The sequence below is a fragment of the Apostichopus japonicus genome, chromosome 23 (genome assembly GCF_037975245.1).
Source record: "Apostichopus japonicus isolate 1M-3 chromosome 23, ASM3797524v1, whole genome shotgun sequence".
Classification (NCBI taxonomy): domain Eukaryota; kingdom Metazoa; phylum Echinodermata; class Holothuroidea; order Aspidochirotida; family Stichopodidae; genus Apostichopus; species Apostichopus japonicus.
In genome coordinates this window covers 7,203,854-7,226,205 of record NC_092583.1, presented here as the reverse complement: position 1 = coordinate 7,226,205, position 22,352 = coordinate 7,203,854, and the positions used below count along the sequence as shown (strand labels likewise).

At 41.1% G+C, this 22,352-nt stretch overlaps 2 protein-coding genes across 2 annotated transcripts; both read right to left on the bottom strand.

Moving 5' to 3' along the window:
* Window positions 1-4,927: 4,927 nt before the first annotated feature.
* LOC139964470 (uncharacterized) lies at window positions 4,928-8,294 on the bottom strand. Its single transcript, XM_071966059.1, has 5 exons — window positions 8,160-8,294; window positions 7,399-7,540; window positions 6,620-6,957; window positions 5,940-6,290; window positions 4,928-5,344 (listed from the first exon to the last, which is right to left on the bottom strand). The coding sequence occupies exons 1-5, from the start codon at window positions 8,265-8,267 to the stop codon at window positions 5,165-5,167; spliced, it is 1,119 nt and encodes a 372-aa protein (XP_071822160.1). The 5' UTR covers window positions 8,268-8,294; the 3' UTR covers window positions 4,928-5,164.
* A 7,306-nt stretch (window positions 8,295-15,600) lies between these two features.
* Window positions 15,601-18,036, bottom strand: LOC139964472 (uncharacterized). Its single transcript, XM_071966061.1, has one exon. The coding sequence runs from the start codon at window positions 16,517-16,519 to the stop codon at window positions 15,650-15,652; it is 870 nt and encodes a 289-aa protein (XP_071822162.1). The 5' UTR covers window positions 16,520-18,036; the 3' UTR covers window positions 15,601-15,649.
* Between the last annotated feature and the right edge of the window lie 4,316 nt (window positions 18,037-22,352).

Genomic DNA, 22,352 nt, shown 5'->3' with positions numbered 1-22,352 from the left:
CTCAATACTCATTTAAGTACAGAGATCATACGGTTCTCATGAAGATCTTGATTATAGCTTTTGCTCTGGCAGACCTATTCGTTCATGACCCTTTTTGAGGAAAATCACAACCCTTCCGTACGTATGTACCTTTGTGGGAACAGAATGAATGATTTAGGTAGGGGCACGAAATGTTATGTAAGGAAGAGATGTGAATCAAGGATTTCATAAAGCAGGTGTTTTATCTTGGATCATTAAGGGAGGAGGGGGATCCTTGAAAAAACAATTATTTAAACTTCAAATGGTTTATTCTGAGGCATATTCAGACTATACTAGGTCTATATAAGTAGCTGTAAACGCAATGGCATGCTAATAAATACTTTGTTTCTGACGATTAGAGGTGAGGTGGTCTCCTGCGTCTGCTCACAACACTGAGTCATCTACAGAAAACTATTACACAAAGTTACAAGCCAACTCAATAAACCTGTTCTTTAGTGATACAATTCTGTGTTTAACAAAGATGAATTATCTCAGTCCGATACATTGATGACATTCACCGATGTGTATATGACAGTCGACAGTCACAGTATGTTTGTGTTGAGATCAACATACCTCAATATTCAACAGAGCCCCCCCCCCCCGTAAACTCCAAACAAGATTGCTCATATAATTCAAACTTGTTATAACAATGTGTACACGCAGTGATTCAGTGGCGTAGCCAGATGGGGTGGGGGAGGGGTGCAGGGAAAACCCCAAGAAATTTTCGAGGACGAAAAGTGGACGGCAATAAAAAATAAAAAAATGCCACAAGAAAAATAAATAGCCATATCATATGATACTGGTTAAGCTATTTTTCTTTATAGCAAGGTGTGATCTACATCTCACTAAGTTGTCCTCATTAGCAATACTAATAAAGAAAGAGATTTCTCTGAACGAATTAACTAAGATTCAGTTATTGACACTTTAATCAAAGTTCCTTGATTGCCGTCTTTAATAGAAACAAAACATCTCCATTTGGGTCAATATAATATTGAGATATGAGATACCTGCGCGCACATACCCACACGTATTATTATTGTTTAAATATTTTCGTTAACGTACACAGGGCCGTTGTCACTGGGGGCATGGGTGAATGTGCCTCATTCCATCCCCTGTCGCAAACTTTCTACGAATTAAATTGTATACACTGGCAAATGTAAAGTTGTAGTACACAAATGTAGATACAATTATGGAAACATATTGCACCATTTTGAAACAAAGTCCCCCTAAACGAAAGATACTTCTCAAAAATGAGGAAACTTAGACCCCTCCCCCTAACATTCAAATTGTAACAGAGGGTAGAGCCTATATAGTGACATGAAAAGTCACATAAATTAAAGTGTTAATTATCCTTAATTTTCTGACCCTTCAAATGGGGACAAAACTTTGGCCACCTCGCACCACGAATGCTGGCTAAGCGCTTGCAGTGATGACATCATGTTACTCATTTGAAACCCAAATTTGGGATGAGATGTGTAACTCCATGGATTGCCTACTTGCCATTTTTCTTTTGGGTGGGGACAGGGGCGTAGCGAGCGGGGGGTGTGGGGGGTGTCACACCCCCCCCCCAATAATTTGGCCGCCGTCGGCAAATTTTGGGTCTGTCGGCAAAAGGAGAAAAGGTGAAGAGAGCGGAAGGGGAAGAAAGAAGGGAAGCTGAATAGAGAAAAGGAGAACGGGAGCTTCTTCCGTGCCAAATTTGACTTAAAATATGCACCAGATTGCATCTAAGGACGTTTCAAACCTAAAAATTTTCCAAAGGGGAGGGGTAGACCCCCTACCCTTAGACCCCTCCACCATTTCAGTCACCACTTCCAGATCCGTCGGCAAATCAAATTTGACTTAAAATATGCACCAGATTGCATCTAACGACGTTTCAAAACGAAAAATTTTCCAAAGGGGAGGGGTAGACCCCCTACCCTTAGACCCCTCCCCCATTTCAGTCACCACTTCCAGATCCGTCGGCAAATCAAATTTGACTTAAAATATGCACCAGATTGCATCTAACGACGTTTCAAAACTAAAAAATTTCCAAAGGGGAGGGCGACACCCCCTCCCCTTAGACCCCTCCCCCATTTCAGTCATCAATTCCAGATCAGTCGGCAAATCAAATTCTCCACACCCCTCAACGAAAACCCCTTCGCTACGCCCCTGGGTGGGGATGGTAGGGTTCCCAATGGTAGTTTTTCTCTATGTCACCTTCACGATTTCGAACATCTGATGACATCTTAGATCCAAACTGTTTGTGACCTTTAGCCTTATTAATCACTCTCAGATCAATGATCGGGCGGTGTCGTCTTTGGTAAATGTTTATGTATGTTGACAGTATGAGAGACTGTGTTAAGTTGAGTGCTTATCTTTTACGGTCTCCATACAAAGAGAGTTTGTCGCCGTACCTGTGTCGAAAAGCGTCACTTTCGGGGGGGGTGAGAAGAGAAGCTTCTCCCTTCCCCGAAATTACTTTCATAGGGTTTGTACCTCAAAGGTTGTCTGTCATATCCTGTTGTTTGTTAAAAAAATAATAATTGTCATGTATATCAGTGCGGAGATCCATCTAAGCTGTGGATTCATGGTTGCCCGATTGTCTGGAAGAACTGATACCGTAGAGCAAATTGCTGATACGATTACGAAACTAATGACAATAATTTCATCTATACGGCAATTCTTAGGACTGTACATATCATATCTGCGACCTCCAGCCATAATCTTACTATGTGCGATAGATCAAGTTCTATATCAGCAGTCAGATTGTGTTTATCCAAACTTATCGGGAAACCCGACAGTTTTTATCTAAGATATATGTATATTAAGCGTTTTCTGCCTGACATAGTTGTGTGGCAGATTTTAGTCCCACCCAGTGGCGCAACCACATTCTGGTTGGGGTGGGGGGTGGAGGGGAGGCTGGTCTCAACAATTAATGGGGATTCACCTCCCCCAACACACACACAACAGTGGACAGAATATCACAAACCTATTGTGTACAATACATGAATATACAACATGTATCTGTGGAACAGCCTAAACAGTTTGAAATTATTTTCTTTTTCCAAAGTTTCAAATATAGCACCGTTTTGTACTTTACAAAGATTTATCTCCTTAGACCACTTCCTTGAACAAAATATCACCTTACCCACTCACCATCCAAGTACAAACATGGTGATTGCGCCCCTGCTCACACTTGACCATGCACATTTTGTGATATTGAAATGTGAACACATTGTATATTTAAAAAATCTACATTTTGATTTTGTATTTGAACACGTCAGATCAGTTTTCATGTAGCCAGAAGAATAAAACAGTGACGTAGAAAGTCTGACAACTGGTTTGAGGCCGTTCCAAAGAAGCGTTTGTAATTTTGTAGATTACATCTCGAAATGACGACGTTTCATCTCAACATTTTGACAATTTATCCCAAAATTTTGATGTTTTCTCTACACGTTTCAAGATTTATCTCAATATTTTGCAATTTTGTCTTAGTTATTTGACTGTTTAGCTGTGTCACGTCATTGTATAGCTTTCTATCGAATCTACGACGTTTCAGATAAATTCAGAAAATTTGAATTTCATCTCGAAAATTATCGATTTTATCCCTTACTTTCTACGTATTACTTCAATTCATCACAATCCGAGGAGATGCTTATCTTATCCCAAGTTTGGTTCCACAAGTGAATATAATGATGTCATCACTGCAGGTGCGTAAATGACGCTTCGATTGATATGACTTTTCATGACACCATATTGGCTATACCCTCTGTTACGATTTCGAATTTTATGGGGAGGGTGTCTAGGTATTGGAAGGAAGTTTGAGAAATGGGAGGGAGAGGAGGCACGTTCCACATGTCTGTTTAAGACATCGACAGTTAGAGATTAAATTGATATTCTAACAATTTATTGCAAAATATTGATGTTTTAAACCCAAATTTCAATATTGTTGGCGCAATTAATGTTAGCTCGCTATTTTAAGTTTTATCTCTACATTTCGCGATGTTTTGCGGCTTCGTTTTTCTCTCGAGGTTTTGACGTTTAATTGCTAACTATCGATGTATTAACCAGACATAACAACACTTCATCTTAAATTTTTGTAATTTTCATCTCGAAATTTATGGGAAATTGGAGACTTTTCGAGATCATTTTGTCAGACGAAAATACTAGCACCCCCCAGTCGTCGAACCTTAGTGACACCCCTCCCTGTTTTGCTTCCAAACTCTGTAGATGTTCATGGCGGACGGCAGTATACAGGGGGAGAAGGGGAGGATATGGATGGGGTGTTCTTTTCAGTAAAATGAATGACTAGGTTGTTGAGATGATTGTTTCTTTTGGAATATTGCACTGTAATAACTTGAAAATCGCTGATGGGAAGTGGACTATGATTCTTAATTAAAGTCATAAATACGTAACAAACTCTATACTTTAGTACAAAAATTACAATCCACCCAAAACGTTTGATGATGCATTTATGATCTATATATTTACAAATTTTGGAATAACAATACAAATTTTCCTTGTTTATAACAGCTCTCGATTCGAGTTTGAATTTTTGCTTTCATTTTCTTCATCATTTAACCCTAATTGACCCTCTATATCCAGACCGGGAAGTTTCGACAAGACCACTCTCCTCTTAAATACCTGGACCTACACTAGTCACTTGACCTAACAGTTTCCAAGACAAACAAATATGCATACAAACAAACAAATACTTAATCAACAAATATTTGTAAATACTTATCCTTACTTATAATATTAAAGTGTGAAAGTGTGTAATGTATAAGTGTATTTACAAAAAGGCTGTAATACAAAAAAAAGTTGTTCTTAGGAAAAAAATGTTAATACTTGTCCTGGAAGAAGGTTAAAAAAAAAAGGCCTCTGTTGCTTTCAATAAAAAAAAATTAAAAAAAGTTGTTACATAGTTTGGTGTTCGCATGTTACTTAATAATACTTTACCTTATATACATAAAACCTTATACTACTTAATACTCACAAACAAACAATAAAACACACAAAGACGAAAACCACAGACAAACCATTGTCTAAAGAACAATACACAAAAACTGCTGAGTACATGACGTCATCTATGTCCACTAATATTCCTATAATCTAGGTCTCGTCTACACTTCCGGTCTTTCAAATAGAGGGTCAAAGAAAAATATTAAAATTGATTTAAGGAAGAGGGACCCTCATTTTCGGGACCACACTTCGTGGAAGGTGTGCGTGGCCATCTGGCTGCTCTTGGTCGTTCAAGCTTTTCTTGTGAAGGTTTACTGGCTGCTTCTGTAGTTGTGGGAGGCTCTAAGACTTGTGAAGTTACTTGTCTAACTGCCGCCCTTTTCTGTGTTAGAGAAGAAATATTAAATGTGGTTTAAACAGAAATAAAATCAAACTCATTCCAAATTCCAACTTTTGATTAATTTGTTAATCAAACTCGTGTCATTTTTTTTTCCTAATTATTCGAGATGTTCATAAATTAATGAAATAAACTTTAATGAATCGTTCAAGGTGGAATATAATTTCAGAGAGAAGATGAGGGCGGGGGGGGGGGGGGTAGGTGAGCAGGGTATGAAACTATGCAACAAAAACAACTACATAAGCAAATAAAGAAATGTTGAAGTAACTACAGCATTTAAGAAAATCGTTACTTCATTATGATATTTTAAGGGCGAACATTCTATTCTACGATTACAATTGTCAGTCTTCAGTAACTTCTTTAACAGGAACTCGATCGGGATAGTGAGGGTTAGAGGGGGGTGGGGGCAAGACAAAACTCTTCCTTTCAGACTGGAATATATGGAATGAATGCCGACAGTTTCATTAACTTTACGAATATTGTTGCCTATTTTCAAAGAGACGAGGAATGACCCCTCACCAGGCCCCCTGCCTAACCCATATAGCTGCTTCCCTCTAACTTTAAATCCTATTTATCTTACCGGACGAGCAGATGCGGCTCTACTGATGGACGATCTGATAGTCTCGTCGATCTTGGCAAACTCTCCCTGATCATCTGGCATCGACAGGTTCCATCTGTTGAAGATTGCATTGATGGTTGCCTCCAACTCCTCCGTCGAGTTGGCGTATTTCGGCTCCTCTCCGTCATCCATCTCCTCTTCGGACATCTCAGCGGTTTCGTCGATGTCGATTACCTCCTCCTGCCACTCTTCATTGTCCGGTTCCTCATCCTCTTGAAAGATTTCACGACAAACATCCTTTATCTCCTGGAACCGACTCTTTGTTCCAGAAAGTGGGGTCGGGGCGGGAGTAGTTGGTGCAGGTGTCATGCTCTGTGACAGAAGAGAATTATCCGATAGAATGGGACTCTAGCCAAAAACCCGTCAGGAAAGACAGGAAATCACACTCTCTGACAGGTGAAGTATATCCAGATAGTTGGTAGCGAGTCCTACTTAATCAAGTTTTTCACTCTTCAAAACATGGCAACGCTGAACCAGACTACACTATAATTCACGATGTAATAGTGCAGTAACATATGTTCTGTAACAGCTACCTATCTATCCTCATGCTGACAGGAATACGTAACAATACGAAACATTTTATTACTGGGGATGAATGGGGCGCCCTCTGTCACAGTAAACAGAAATGAATTAAGACCTACCTCAATCTTGAGGATACCTTCCAAGTCCATCTCCTCCCCAGCCTCCTCCTCCTCCTCAGCCTCTTTGTCCTTCCTTTGCTCCAGTTTCGATGAGAGCATCCCCTCGACTTGTGTCTTTATCTGATCAAGCAGGTGTTCAGCCTCTTCTGCACCGACGGCATTCCCACTCAAAGTCATGATATCTCGGAGAAGTTGGATGTTATCTCTGTGATGATTGCAAGAAGTTCTGGCCAATCCTCGGGAGTTGGGGGCGCATGCGCAGTCTTGATCTACTGGATTTTCAGGGTGACCGCGGCGGATTATGCGGGTATCACATCGGGCATTACCAGTTTGAAATGCTGTATGAGAGAAACGCAGAAAGGATAATGGAAACTTTAGCACTTACAATACAAATCTTTTCGTTACGATTGGCAATTTCTGGAGGGAATCTTATATAGCTAAACAATCCTCAACATTTGCAAACTTTCGTGTGAGTCGAAATCAAGTATTATGGATCTTAGTTAGGAAGCCAGTCAAATTATTTCTCTCTACCATCACGTGAAATAAAGTGCAAGCACATATATCATCGGGAACATGAACTTACAAAACACTTGATTTTTTACACTCTGGAATACATTTGTAAGATTGTCATAGCAGACAGCAGACTTTTGTTTCACACTGTTTCACGATGAGACCATTTTTCACTTATAACTCTTTGCTTCTTAACACGTTACTGTACCGTCTGATTAAAATGTTTTTACTTTGTAAAATAGAAATTAAAACGTTTAATATAAATTTACCAGGTGTCTTGGCACGGCATTCCTCTCCTAGGTGGTCCGAGAGGTTGATAGAGCATGATGAGGTACTGGTAGGGCTTCGGCACCCAGTCTCTGCAGATGCTTTGAAGGGCTGAACACGGGTCAGGCGCACGGTTGGTTTGAGCTGTTGGTGCATAAACAGAACATAAACAGATCTTAACAGAATTCCGTCTTCTTTCATAATATGGTTGTGGGCGGGAGGCCCAGGGTGTGATAAATGTTAGAGCGAGGGGGGAGGGTCAGGGGTGCCACTAAGATGTAACCTATATATGCATTAAAACTATTGATCTGTTGGTCAGCGATCACTCTGCCTGAATGGCAGGCCATTTTTGGTCATATTCAACCCACGCTGGTTTGAAGTTAATGAGCATGACGATCAGCGATTTGTCACAACGGCACATCGCGGTAGTACGGTATTGTCATACTTTAAGAGCTCGCTTGATAAATCTTGAATGAAGTCGCTACAGCCAACGATAATGTAAGATGTCTAAACAGAGCACATAGTATAATTGCAGCTGTGCCGCTAAACGCAGATGAATGCTACAACAAAATATACTGTAGTATATACGTATCATAAATTTAAGAGGGTCTGACGTACGTTATGATCCTGGAGGAATCTTCGGAGTCAGATTGAACCAAAGCAGACAAAAAGTTGTCAAGTATTCACTCATTGCGCGCTCTGTGTAGTTGCAAGTACTACAGCTGATGGGCTTGACAACCTTTTTTCTTTCTTTTCTACTCACCAGTGCTCGGCGTTTTCGGCCAATCCACCGTTTAAAGTTGGCATATCGTCCGCTTGGGGCGGATGGAGTCACTGATGCGAAGTGGACTTTCGAAGAAACACAACCCATTTTGATGAATATCCTTTAGTTTTAGACACGCAGTGAGGAACCGAGTCAAGCGATAGCACAGAAATGTGTTGACAATCTTTCTTGACCTTAACCAGCGGATCAGTTCATGATTATGACGTAGGCGCTTATTTGAATAATGTATAGACCATGAGCACACGCTTTTCAACAACAGACGTTTATGGTTGGCCGTGTGGGTGCGCGTACGCGTTCACGTGTACATCGCCATATATAAACATTGCATCGATATTATCACCTTGGAAACAGTAACAGCATTACGAGAATATTCCTTATGCGATCATGATTTTTCACTGATGTCTTTTTATACAGTGCATTAACAATTACCTTTGGTAAGAGAGCGACGCACTGAGTAATCAGGCGCGTATCCAGTGGGGCGTTGGGGGCGCGCCCCCGGGTAAGAAAAGAGGAGAGACAAAAAGAGAGAAGAAAAAAGGGAAGAAAGACGCGGGAAAAAAGAGGAGGAATGAGAGGAAGGAAGGGAAAAGAAAAAGAAGAAAGAGAAAAGGAGAAAAGGAGGGAACAGAATAAAACGCCAAGACACAGGGAAGAGAAAGAAGAACAGTGTCATAATTACAGCGCTTATCCCTATTAAATACACAGGGTAGCCAGTGACTGATCGAGGATTTCGGAAGGGGCGTGCGCCTCAGCCTACCCCTTACAACTCCAATTTTGACGTTTCCATTTTCCCCCTCTCACTAAGGTATATATATATATATATATGGTGTCCGCGTACAGAGCGGAAGGCCCGGGTTCTAATCCCGGTGGAGACTGGAAGTTTTTTCACTGTTCTTGATTTTCCAACTCTTTACGATTTTCATTTATATATATATATATATATATATATATATATATATATATATATATATATATATAAACAAATATATATATATATGTATACATATATATATATATATATATATTGTTATGTAACCATTATTCATCTACCATATTAGGTAACATAAGTTACCATTCAAGTCTCCGAGTCTTCCAATTGTTACGATCCCAGATGCGCTCACGCATTCTACATAACTGGAACTCGCCAACAAAGTGTTTCGCAGACTTCGTGAATATTCATAGCCTACTAGAACATTCCTTTACACTCCGGGTATAAAAGCCGCAGGCGCCCGATTGAGCGCCCTCTCCGTTTTCTCCGTTCGTTCCGTTAAGAGGTTGTCACCAAAAAAAAGAGGTTGTCGCCAAAAGGTTGTCGCCAAAAAAAAAAAAAAAGGTTGTCGCCAAAAAAAAGAGGTTGTCGCCAAGAAAAAGATGGTTCCTTGGCTTTGATTACTGTGCCCATATTAGTAGTAGTAGTAGTAAGTTGAGTCTCGTCTATCCGACATGCTCAGTGATTAACCTCCGCCACGTATCACGATCTTGCGCAAGGTTTATCGCTTCTTCGAAATTGTTAATATTAATGCCCATATTAAACACAGTAAATATATTTAACTCTATCCTTTTGTCGGAACTCTGACCTACTACTCTCTAATGGATTCTCGTCGGTCTACCTGAACTTTCTATATCCAGCCGAACTACTTCTAAAGCAAACCTGGACACTATCTGCCTAGCACTAAGGTAACTCCAGAAACTAAGCAGAAACTCTCCCCTCGGCTCTCCCTGGTCCAGAAAGACGTTAATTGAATTAAGAAACTATAGTTATGTATTATGTTCATATTTATACTTTGTTCTGCTATGTAAATAGCTTATTAAATGCTCTAAACTAACTTTCATCCTTGAGTTGTCCTTTTTATGCCACGTGATCTGTTCTCCACATTAAGTATGAGAACGGTCACGTAACATAATTACACTCCACCTCCTGATATATATATATATATATATATATATATATATATATATATATATATATATATATATATATATTTATATATATATATATATTTATATATATATATATATATATATATATATATATATATATATATATATATATATCAGGAGGTGGGAGGTATCAGGAGCAGGAGGTATATATATATATATATATATATATATATATATATATATACTATATATATATATATATATATATATATATACTATATATATATATACTATATATATATATACTATATATATATATATATATATATATATATATATATATATACTATATATTGTATCACATGACGCGTGTGTGTGTGGACGCCTTAAACAATTGTAAAATTATGCTATGAAACCAACTGTGGCTGGTCTTGAACTCGACCGAGTCATCGGGGAACATGACGCATTTCGGTATTAGATCAGGATGCGAACTGCACTAGACCTATGTCCTGCAACACTGCCATCCAGAGATAAAATGTTATACAACGCGAACTGAATGCTAATTGTTACCCCACCACTAGTACCGTAAGTCAAACAATGAGTCTAAAAATAAATTCCGCATGCGATTTGAGAATTGAGCACATTTCCTGTGAATATCATGTACTGGATACAAAGGCGTATCATTGCCCGGGAGGGAGCGGACGCACCCATCACATCTTGAGATTGTTCCCATCTGCATGAAAACGCGCGCCTCATAACCCTACGCCCACCCCTCTAATGCTTCCCGATGAGTTACGAAACTTAATTAATGACCTTCGCCCATAGTACCAAGACCTTCACAAAATTCAGTAACACACCACTTCATCGATAACAAGTGATCGGGGTTGTGTATTAGTGACGTCTAGAGGTCGTGCACTGACCTGCATGAAGTGTGACCACTCCCGATTTTGCAATTTCCCAAATCAGGCCCCGAAAAATCTCAAGAAATCCCAAAGACACTGTACTGTATGGATATCCAGCAATATCTAGCGATATCTATAGGAATGAAAATCCCAAAGATCTTCCCTAAACTGAAGGCAAATAGAGAATCGAAGCCTTCAGTGTGTAATGAACTTAAAACTGTGCGTCTTTCGAAATGAAAAGAATGTGGGGTATTGCCAATAAACTTATGAAAGTTATTTATTTCAGTCTCACTTCAATTATTCGAATTTGTAAAGCAAACATCAGATATCACATCATATCAGTGAACATGAAAATGGCGATCCAGGATGAACAGCCTCCAAACTGTCTATGTGTGTAGTGTTCAGTTTCGGAAATATCTGGTATTTTTTTAATTTCCTTCAACGAATTTTTATAGTAGCCGTTATGAGAGGTTTTTATATTTGTACACCAATATATGGGCGCAGATCCTGGCGGGGACAGCGGGACGCGTCGCAACCAACTTTTTCAGTGGTGGGGACATGATATACCGTGTCCCCACCATTTGTCTTGACCAAACGTTGCATTTCAAATTCCCCTATATTGAACTTTGGCGCAGTTTGATCCAGCATTGTGCAAATGACATGCTACTATAAAAGACGAGAATTATTACTATTGACACTGTTAGGCGTGACTTCTCCGCTGAAGTATTACATTCAATCATGTGAAACATAGTCTATACAAGAGACTGGTAAATTGTGGTCAGCAAAACGGACTGAGTGCGAACACAACAATCATTAACAACTCACACTTTGTGTTGCCAATTTGAGCTAGCTTTTTAGAGGTCTTGTAAATAATAATAATAAATACTACTAACCTCTAATAATTATTCTGTCTAGTCTAACCCTCCTTGCGTCGGTCCAGGGAACTTGAACTGTCAGTTCCAGGATAGATCCGTAAATATATAAAAATCCTTGTAAATGAATAAATGTATCACTGAATCCGCTAGTAATTGGTGGGTTGCATTGCTACATCCCACACATAAATGTCCGGTGGATTCCCGAAGAATATACGAAAAATATGTGAAGTATCGGCCTTTTTAGCCAGCTATCGCTGTAGTGTAGGCAATGGTATATATTGTAGTTATAAAGTAGTATTACGGCTTAGGGAACAACCTTCGCTGACCGATTCTATGAACGAAGTGACTGATAAAAATATGTCGCTCTACACTTGAACTTATGACCCCAAAACTTTCTCTCGTTGGACACTGGTCCTCTTTGTTCAAGTTTACTATAAATGGGAGTGGAGATAAGCAAGAAAGTTGGGCGACAGAATGTCTATAAACAAAATAAGTAGGCTGTTCCACTTTGCGAGAGGGAATATATAGGCTCGCTTGCAGTGCGGTCACTACATCTAGCTCCCCCCTAGATTGCTAATAACAATGGAAGGCAATCGATTAGAACTGCGTAGCTAAAATGACTAGCTACTAACTTCATGGATAAATCTGCTGGGCCAATGAACATGTCGGCCACTACGAGTTACTCTATCTGGTCTATTAACTTGAGGCGGAGAAGAAATATTACTTTGTTTACGAAGAATAGGCGTAGGCAATGAACGTACTGGAGGCTTACCAGATGGTGGCTTCCTAGAAGGTGGCTCACTAGGTCGTGATGATTGATCTGATAGTAGTTCGTCACTGAAATCTTTATCTAAGTATGCTACCTTCAAGCGATCTATACTAACAATTTCTTCCCTTGTGATGTAATCTAGCTTGAAAAACTTATCGCCTTTGCTAATTACACGATATGGTCCTTTGTACGGGGACTGTAGCGACTTACGAACTGCGTCAGTGCGAACCCACACATGTGTACAAGTTTGTAGATTCTTGTCTAACTGGCTGGTGTGACGTGACGGCCTAGTTATTGCTGGACGTAGATTTGCCATATGCTGCTTTAAGCGATCTGAATATTTGCTCGGGTCCGTCAGGGCAGGAGTATCAATGGGTGTTACTAGTTCGCATGGTAATGTAAGTGGAGAACCAAAAACTAGTTCTGCAGCGGAGCAGTTAAGGTCGGCTTTAACCGTGGCGCGGATACCTAGGAGTGCAAGCGGAAGTGCTTCTGTCCAGTTTGTAGAATCCGGCTGCGCTTTAAGCGAGGCTTTTAGCTGTCGATGAAAGCGCTCTACTAAACCGTTCGCTGCAGGATGGTATGAAGTTGTGCGAATGCGTTTCGAACCGAGCATGCGACTGAGCTCTCTGAATAGTGATGATTCAAATTGCGATCCCCTGTCTGTGGTGATTACAGATGGTACTCCAAATATTGCGACCCATCGCTGAATGAATGCCTTGGCTATTGTTTCAGCTGTGATGTCACTGATAGGTACAGCTTCCGGCCATCGAGAGAAACGATCAACTATAGTAAGAAGGTACGTATATCCGTTTGATGGTGGAAGTGGTCCTACAATGTCAATATGAATGTGTTCAAAACGTGCATTAGGTGTTACGAAGGTACCTACCGGTGCCACGTTGTGGCGATGTACCTTGGCCTGCTGACACCTGATGCATGAGCGAGTCCATTCACGAACGTCTCGATTGATACCGGGCCACACGAAACGTTTAGTGATGAGATGTTGTGTTGCCCGAATGCCTGGATGAGATAAAGAATGCAGGGAGTCGAAAACTGCACGACGAAATCTTTGTGGCACATATGGTCTGGATGTGCCTGTAGAGATGTCACAAGTGATGGTACCTTGAGATGACGGTAACGGAACTTCTTTGAATTGCAAAGTCGACGACTGACGTAGCTTGCTGAGCTCTTCGTCGACTTCCTGTTCCGCTGATATTGCTTTAAAATCTATATTCGAAGCACTGACTGTGTTGATTGTGCTTCGAGATAAGGCATCTGCTACAACGTTATCTTTACCTTTGATATGACGTATGTCCGTAGTAAACTGTGAGACGAAATCCAAATGACGAATTTCTCGTGGTGAGTACTTGTCAGGACTAGTCAAGAATGAATATGTAAGTGGCTTATGATCTGATAAGACGTGAAATTGTCTACCTTCTAGGAGATGACGAAAGTAGCGAATGGTGAGATATACAGCCAATAACTCGCGACCGAATGTGCTGTAACGAGTTTCCGCTTTCTGTAGGCGCTTCGAAAAGAATGCGATTGGCTCCCAGTTACCTCCCACTAACTGCTGGAGAACCCCACCTACAGCTACGTCCGAAGCGTCTACCATCAGACAGAGCTGGGCGGTAGGGTGTAGATGATTGAGAAGTGTAGATTGTGCAAGTGAAGCTTTGACATTCGAAAATGCCTGTAACTGAATATCCGTCAAGGTGATAGGCATGTTCTTAAGATTAGTTCGTAAGAGATCAGTCAGAGGTTGAATGATGATAGCACAGTTTGGAATGAACCGTCTATAGAAATTAACAAGCCCCAGAAACTCTCGTAACTTGCGGAGTGTATCAGGTGGCGGAAAGTCAGTGATTGCTTTGACTTTGTCCGTTAATGGAGTAATGCCACTTGCATCGACGTGATGTCCTAGAAAATCCAGAGATGAAACGCCGAAAATGCTCTTCGAAGGATTGATTACTATTCCGTGTTCATGAAGGCGATCGAAGAGTTGTCGCAGATGATCGTAGTGCTCTTCATGTGAAGAACTAGCGATGAGCAGGTCATCGATGTACGCATATACGAATGGGAGGCCTCGTAATACTTGGTCGATGAAACGCTGAAATGTCTGGGCACTATTCCTGAGACCGAACGGCATTCTCACAAATTCGAACATGCCAAATGGGGTAGTGATGGCAGTTTTGGGAACGTCATCTGGCTCGACAGGTATCTGATGATAAGCTCTTACAAGGTCAATCTTGGAGAAAATGGTTTTACCATGGAGAGAAGATGTAAAGTCATGAATATGTGGTATGGGGTACCTATCGGGCACGGTTGAATTGTTGAGGGCCCGGTAGTCACCACATGGACGCCAGTCACCAGACTTCTTAGGAACCATGTGAAGGGGTGAAGACCAACAGCTCTCTGAGGGCCTGACGATTCCTAGTTGGATCATGTGTTCGAATTCGTCTTTCGCAATCCGATATTTGTCCGACACTAATCTACGAGGCCGTGCGAATACAGGGGTACCCTTTGTAATAATGTGATGGGTAATGTTATGCTTGATTGCCGTTTCCTTGTAGCATGGTCTGGTGATGTCCGGATATGTGTCGAGTAACGCGTGATACTGCGATTGTAGATTGGAGATACGATAAGACGGACTCGGCGACGTGTCTGTTGAAGTGCGCACGTTTACGCTGAGCGATGTTTCGAGATCGATTAGCTTGCGATGTTTGACGTCCACGGCTAATGAAAAGTGAGCGAGGAAATCAGCACCTAGTAATGGCGATGCTACATCGGCTAGTATGAAGACCCAGCGATAAACGCGTCGTAGACCAATGTCGAGTGTGAATGACCTCTCACCAAAGGCAGAGATGGGTGTCTGGTTTACGGCATTTAAGGTAAACAATGGCTGTTTCCCTTTTTCCACTTTTGTCGCAGGAAAGACGCTCACCTCAGCCCCGGTGTCAACTAAAAATCTGGAACCTGTCCGGCGGTCAGTGATATAAAATAAACGACTGCTGGATGATGCGCCAGGACGATTCGTCGTTCCTAATCGCTGGCTGTTGAGTTTGGGGACTTGTTTTGGTTACCGGATGTCTGAAAGTTACATGGTGGTGTACATTTCTCCGCTGCAGCACCATATTGCCAGTGGTACCAACACTGAGATCCAGCATGGGAACGCTCAGAAGACGGAGACCTTGTTCGTCGTTGGGATGACTTACCATCCCTCGGTTTAGACCGGCTCCTATTGGTTCGGTTACCTTGCTGTCTACCTAGGGCCTCAACTTTCAGTGTGAGAGCTGCGACCATTTCCCTCAATTCTGCTATCTCTGTAGAAGGTGCATTGACAGAATTAACCGTAGGGGTAGGTGCAATGGCCGAGACCTGATGGACAGACGGGGTTACTTCCATGATTTTGTCTGCAATGACTGCAAGTTGCTCAACGTCGATTGTCTCGCTAGTGGTTGCTAGAATAAGCTGCACATTAGTCGGTAGTCGTTGTAAGAACAGCTGGCGGAGGAAATTGTCCTCTAATTTGCTATCCCCGAGAAGCTGGCGCATGCGCCGTAATAGTTGTGACGGTTTGCGATCGCCGAGTTCCTCTGATATGAGTAGTTGATGTAGCCGCCTTTGTTCCGACGCACTTGTTCGCTTAATTAGCTCGGACTTCAATGTAGAATACGGTTGTTTGGCGGGCGTGTGCAACAATAAATCCCTAACTTCCTGTGCTATCTCGGGCTGAAGGGAAGCGACAACGTATGCGTATTGCGTCTGCTCTGACGTAATGCCACGCGTGGTAAACTGCGCTTCGACCTGTGCGAACCAAATGGTCGGATCGTTCGGCCAAAAGGGAGGTAGTTTCAAACTAACTGCAGCGAGTCTTGACTGGGTTTCGGTTTTTTTCTCTGGATCGGTCATGATGACATAAACAATTTAGTTACATGAAATGTTATAGAATATTAAGGATACACCCGCTTAATTTAACTCTTGAAGTGCTTGTAGTTCCTTGCTGAACGATTTGACCAGCTCTATATGCCACTTACGCTTGATCGATGAAATCGCGTGTAGACCGTCATATAAGTGTGTGAAATTGTTTCGAATTCTACGCAGTGGACGACCGGAGCGGGATCGGCGTTTGTCGGCTTTGCGGATAGATGTGTGCCAAGACAAATTCCAAGGCTGAATGATGTTCGGTGCGTTACGATTGTACTCCTTAATTTGCCGATTGATGGCGTCAATTGTTATATTGTGCTGATGTTGGAATGTAGATAGTTCGGCTGCCGTGAAAATGGGCGATCGTAAGTTCCTATACTGTTGGAATTTCAAGAACGACGCAGGTGGAATAGTGGCGAATGATACGATAGACTTGGGGTGTGTGGCGAGTACGCTATGTTTGAAACATTCTAACTCGTTGAAAAGCTCATGCGATGTTACGCGAGATGTCTTGAGGGCGCGCTTTCCCCTGGAGTCCCGACTAGAAAATTCTGTGAGATTGTTGATGCCTGCAGCTACTTTAACTATTACCCAACTATCACTGATATAATGTCGGAGCCTGGATAGTGTCGGTGATAATAAATCTTGGACTGTAGCTCCCCGTTTAATAATATAGTCTATGTTTATGTCGTAACTCGCTGGTAATGAATAACGCTCGAATGAATATGAACGAGAATCCGCCACGAATAGAAAATGAATGTTCATGCCGGGTTTGACCGATATTCTAAGCGAGTGTATAAGCTAGTAAATTATGAAATGTCGTGTGACTACACAAACTGTACTGGCTGAACTGTTCGTTTACACACAGTCAATATCCTGATAAACTCACAAGGAAGAATTAAACTATCACGTCGGGGTCACCAATTTAGAGGTCTTGTAAATAATAATAATAAATACTACTAACCTCTAATAATTATTCTGTCTAGTCTAACCCTCCTTGCGTCGGTCCAGGGAACTTGAACTGTCAGTTCCAGGATAGATCCGTAAATATATAAAAATCCTTGTAAATGAATAAATGTATCACTGAATCCGCTAGTAATTGGTGGGTTGCATTGCTACATCCCACACATAAATGTCCGGTGGATTCCCGAAGAATATACGAAAAATATGTGAAGTATCGGCCTTTTTAGCCAGCTATCGCTGTAGTGTAGGCAATGGTATATATTGTAGTTATAAAGTAGTATTACGGCTTAGGGAACAACCTTCGCTGACCGATTCTATGAACGAAGTGACTGATAAAAATATGTCGCTCTACACTTGAACTTATGACCCCAAAACTTTCTCTCGTTGGACACTGGTCCTCTTTGTTCAAGTTTACTATAAATGGGAGTGGAGATAAGCAAGAAAGTTGGGCGACAGAATGTCTATAAACAAAATAAGTAGGCTGTTCCACTTTGCGAGAGGGAATATATAGGCTCGCTTGCAGTGCGGTCACTACAGCTTCACGTCCAGTTCTCATTTTATTATATTTATCCACAGTTGTTAAATATAGGACGGAAATCGCATTTGCGGCAGTCTTTAGTTGTTTTCTGCATGGGAGAGGACCCCAGACCCATCGTATACAAAAGTCTACTTGAATTATTTGTCCCCTGATTTTTTTCTGCAGACGCCCATGCATTTCCCCTTACTAAATTTCTAAGCCATGACATCTAAAACTTAAGGTTTGGGGCATCATTGGGTATGGGGAATGTTATTTCCGGCGATCTGGGAGGTACACTTGCCAAAAATTTCTTGTACGCTACGCGCGAACCCAGGGTACCCATAACGTTGCACAAAATTTAATCTATTGTGATGCCGTTGGTCATCATATGTATCGCCCTCTATTTGTCGTAGGCTACATTACGTAATAATTACAGGTCACGTGATGTCTGCTCACCAGCTCAGCTGAAGCAGACCTCAAGACTTGTGACCAGTCTTCGCTCCCGATCTGAATCGTTTGGTTCGGTAGTAGCCCTGGCTCCGACCATTGTGGTCGTACTTGTATCTGTCTTGTATTCGTCTTTTATACACTTTTGTACGTATCGTTATAGGGCTCTTGAGGTATTGAGACCCCGTTTGTGACCATTATCGTTAAGTGCATGTTTTCTACCTATTATTGAGGGCTTCGTGCCGATGTATTGTTTGTACCGTGGCTGGTTATAGTAATAGATTGCGAAATCTACACAGCGCTTGTTCTTTACTCGTTTGTCTATGTGTTATATCTTTTGCATGTAATAGCGAGATTTAAGGCTCGTCGTTACTAACATACAACCATCCAAGCCGCATTTGTTTCCATACCACCACCAGTCCTCAGCAGGGAATATTTGGACGCACCAGAATCTTAGACTGAGTTAGCGTTACACTATGGACAACCAATGTAGAAAAAAAAACCTTCAACCCTAACAGATCGGTCAAAATTGCTCAGTAGAGGAAAATATCATGATGAAGGTTGGTCAAGGAATTTTCGAAAATTCAGACAGTTAATTTATTGGTGTACAAATATTAAAACCTCTAATAACGGCTACTATAAAACTTCGATATCATAAAAAATACCCCAAAAATGGGTCTCCACCCTTCGCCCCCCGCCCCTTGGCAATATATATATATTTTCATTTAAATATATATATATATATATATATATATATATATATATATAAATATATATATATATATAAATATATATATATATATATATATATATATATATAAATATATGTATATATATATATATATATATATATATATATATATATATTTAAATGAAAATCGTAATGAGTTGGAAATCAAGAACATCAAGAACAAGAGGCCTTGCATTTAAGCATTTTCTATTTTAAAATTACTAGCGATATCATAAAACAAAAACCTATGCTAAAAAAAAATAAGCCACCAAATATTGGGGGATATTAGATACTATACCCTCCACCTAAAATATTGGGGGATATTAGATACTATACCCTCCACCTAAAATATTGGGGGACATGTCCCCCCCCCCTCGCCCCCCACCCCTCATGATAACCGCCCATGCTGACGGGTATTGTGGGCCGCGACGTAGATTCACCTACAAAAGCAATGATCCACAGGAGATGCGATGAGGTCGAACATAATGTGTGACTGGTAACAAGCTTCAAGAATGTTATGGATGAAAAAAAATATTGGGAAAATAATTGGTTCTCAGGCAAAAGTGAACATCTAGTTGGTCATTTTCAAGCCCGAGATGTGCCGTTTCCGGTGATCTGGGGGGTGTCAAAACCAGCAATTTTCTTGCACGCTGCGAGCCGGCTGGATACGCCCCGGTAATGACGTAAGATTGCGTGTTGAACCTACATGTATCAGCCTGACACAATAAAGCATATGTCACGTAATGTAGTTTTGCTTAGTAAACAGCGACAAAGGAGCTATATACTGGACTTTCTTACTGAAAGTGAAGCCTAACTGTAATGTCTTCCCGTATTAGGAATATGGTTTTAAACAGTCTACGGGGTCGGATGTGTACTGGCTTCATGTATTGTGTTTGTAAGAAGTAGGCATATAGGAGTCATTAATCTAGAGAGCCAAACCTTAATTGATATTTCTATTGTTTTAGAGGGTTCATGAAGAAGAAGAAAACAAAAAATAGAAGATAAGGATTGGAGATAGTTTAGGATACTTTACAACCTCGTTAAAATGTGCAGATCTCACCATGATAGGAGAATGTGACTGAGGAAATACACAACATTCTACTCTTCAAGCTCAAAGACGGGTATGATAATCGAAAATTAATCGGCTACAGATTATACAGGGACGTCGGAGCCGGGACCAATATTCACGGCGCTAAAAATGAAGAAAAAAAGTAGGACTAAGAAAAAAAAAATGGCACAAAATAAGAACCAAAAACAGACAGTTTTGGACCTTCTCTGATATGTTAATTAATCTCGTTACGCTTGAAATCTTGTTGTTTCATATGACACATGTGAACTGCTATTTCCTGCAATCTGGGAGGTATATTTTTCAATAATTATCAATAATGATTACGGCAAGTAGGCTAAATGTGACTACTCTGGCATGGCAGGGGTCTTGTTTTCAAGCTCGGGAAGTGCCATTTCCTGCAATCTGGGAGGCATTTTTAAAAAAATTGTCCATTACGCTAGGCGCCAACCATGGTGGCGCGTAGCGTATTTGACCTACTAGACGCCCCCCCCCCTCATAAATTATGATAGATGGCAATCCTCTGATCTGCCGTACCAATCCAAATTAGCTTCCGACGCCCCTGTTATATTGTGGCTATGGCAGGCCAAGTTGCAAAAACTTAGCAGTCATGTGAACTGACTACTTTAGAATGCCAATGGTTAAATTAGATACCGCGTTTATAATTCCATTCTAAGCGTTAGAGAGAGAGTAGTACTTCCGGTTAGATGGTGTGGTGGGTTTCGTCACGTGTTACCTAACTTCGCGGAGGGCCTACTGTTTTATACATACGTAGGTGCACTGATAGAAACTGTATCTGCCGTGTTTGATAGTCAAACATGTAATCACATTTCCGAGCGTAATTTTAATCCAAACAATATCGACGAAACCAGCTAAACTTTATACAGTGCGATAAAGAAACGTCAAATTTGTATTCTGAGGAATTTACCCGAATTACACCTTAAAATTTAAGACTGTACGAACCAAGGGCGTAGGAACCGGGGGGCTGGGGGGCCCCAGCCCCCCAGTGAAAAATATGGGGGGCGGAGGTATCATTCCGCCCCCCCCCCCCCGCTCCGCAAGTTAGAAAACCCCTTTTTCATTTCCAAATGAGAAAAAAATCTCATTTGGAGCACCAAATTGCATTTAAGGCCTGGTGAAAATGCAAAATTCTTTACAAAATGGAGTGGGAGTTGAAGTGTGCTATATTGCACCAAATTGCATCTGAGGCCACCTGGAAATGCAAAAAAAATCCAAAGGGGGAGGGGGACACCCCCTCCCCTTAGACCCCTCCCCCAGGCCGGCCATCAGTCTTCAGCCCCCCAACTCAAAAGCACCTTCCTACGCCACTGGTACGAACGAAGTTAGGAAATGTTGTTCCTTGCTGAGACTCAGCGACGTAGCCAGGAATTTGAAAGGGGAGCACTTTTTGCTATTGATATGGATTTTCAAAGTTGTAGGCACGACTATCTGAGCGGAGCGCCACCGGTTGGCGCGGAGCGTACAAGAAAATTTTTGGTTTTACAAACCCCCCAGATGGCAGGAAACAGCCCTTCCCGAATGTTCATTCTGGTTCCCTGGTCTCTTGCTAACTTGAGAAACCTCATTCAATATCACTTTTAAACCCAAAAAACAAACGAGTTAAAATAGTACGTAATTCAATAATACATAATGTATTAAAATTAGCAAGGTACACAAGGGCGGCGGAAGCACTTTTAATCTGGGGGGGGGGGGCACCGACGTCAAAGGGCACTTTGCAGAAATTCGATTGGACTGATGCAGCCTGATATTTAGTACCCTTTATAAATCTTATTGTATTATCTTATTTGCGTATACACATCACTCCATCAACGCCCCCCCCCCCCCCCGTCTTAGTAGTCTTACTTTTCAACTTCTGATACTTGTAGATACAAAGATAGGCCAGAAATGTCTTTGATACAACCATAGCCAGTAATTGTCTTTGATAAAACTGTAGCTAGTAAATGTTTATCGACAAGCCAGTTTTGGAACTTGGAACGCCGATCGTGACAACAACAGGCAACAAAGTGCTGCAGCTCTATACATATAAAGTCTGTTAATCAACGATAGGCTTATTTGACTGTGGAATGGTCTCAAC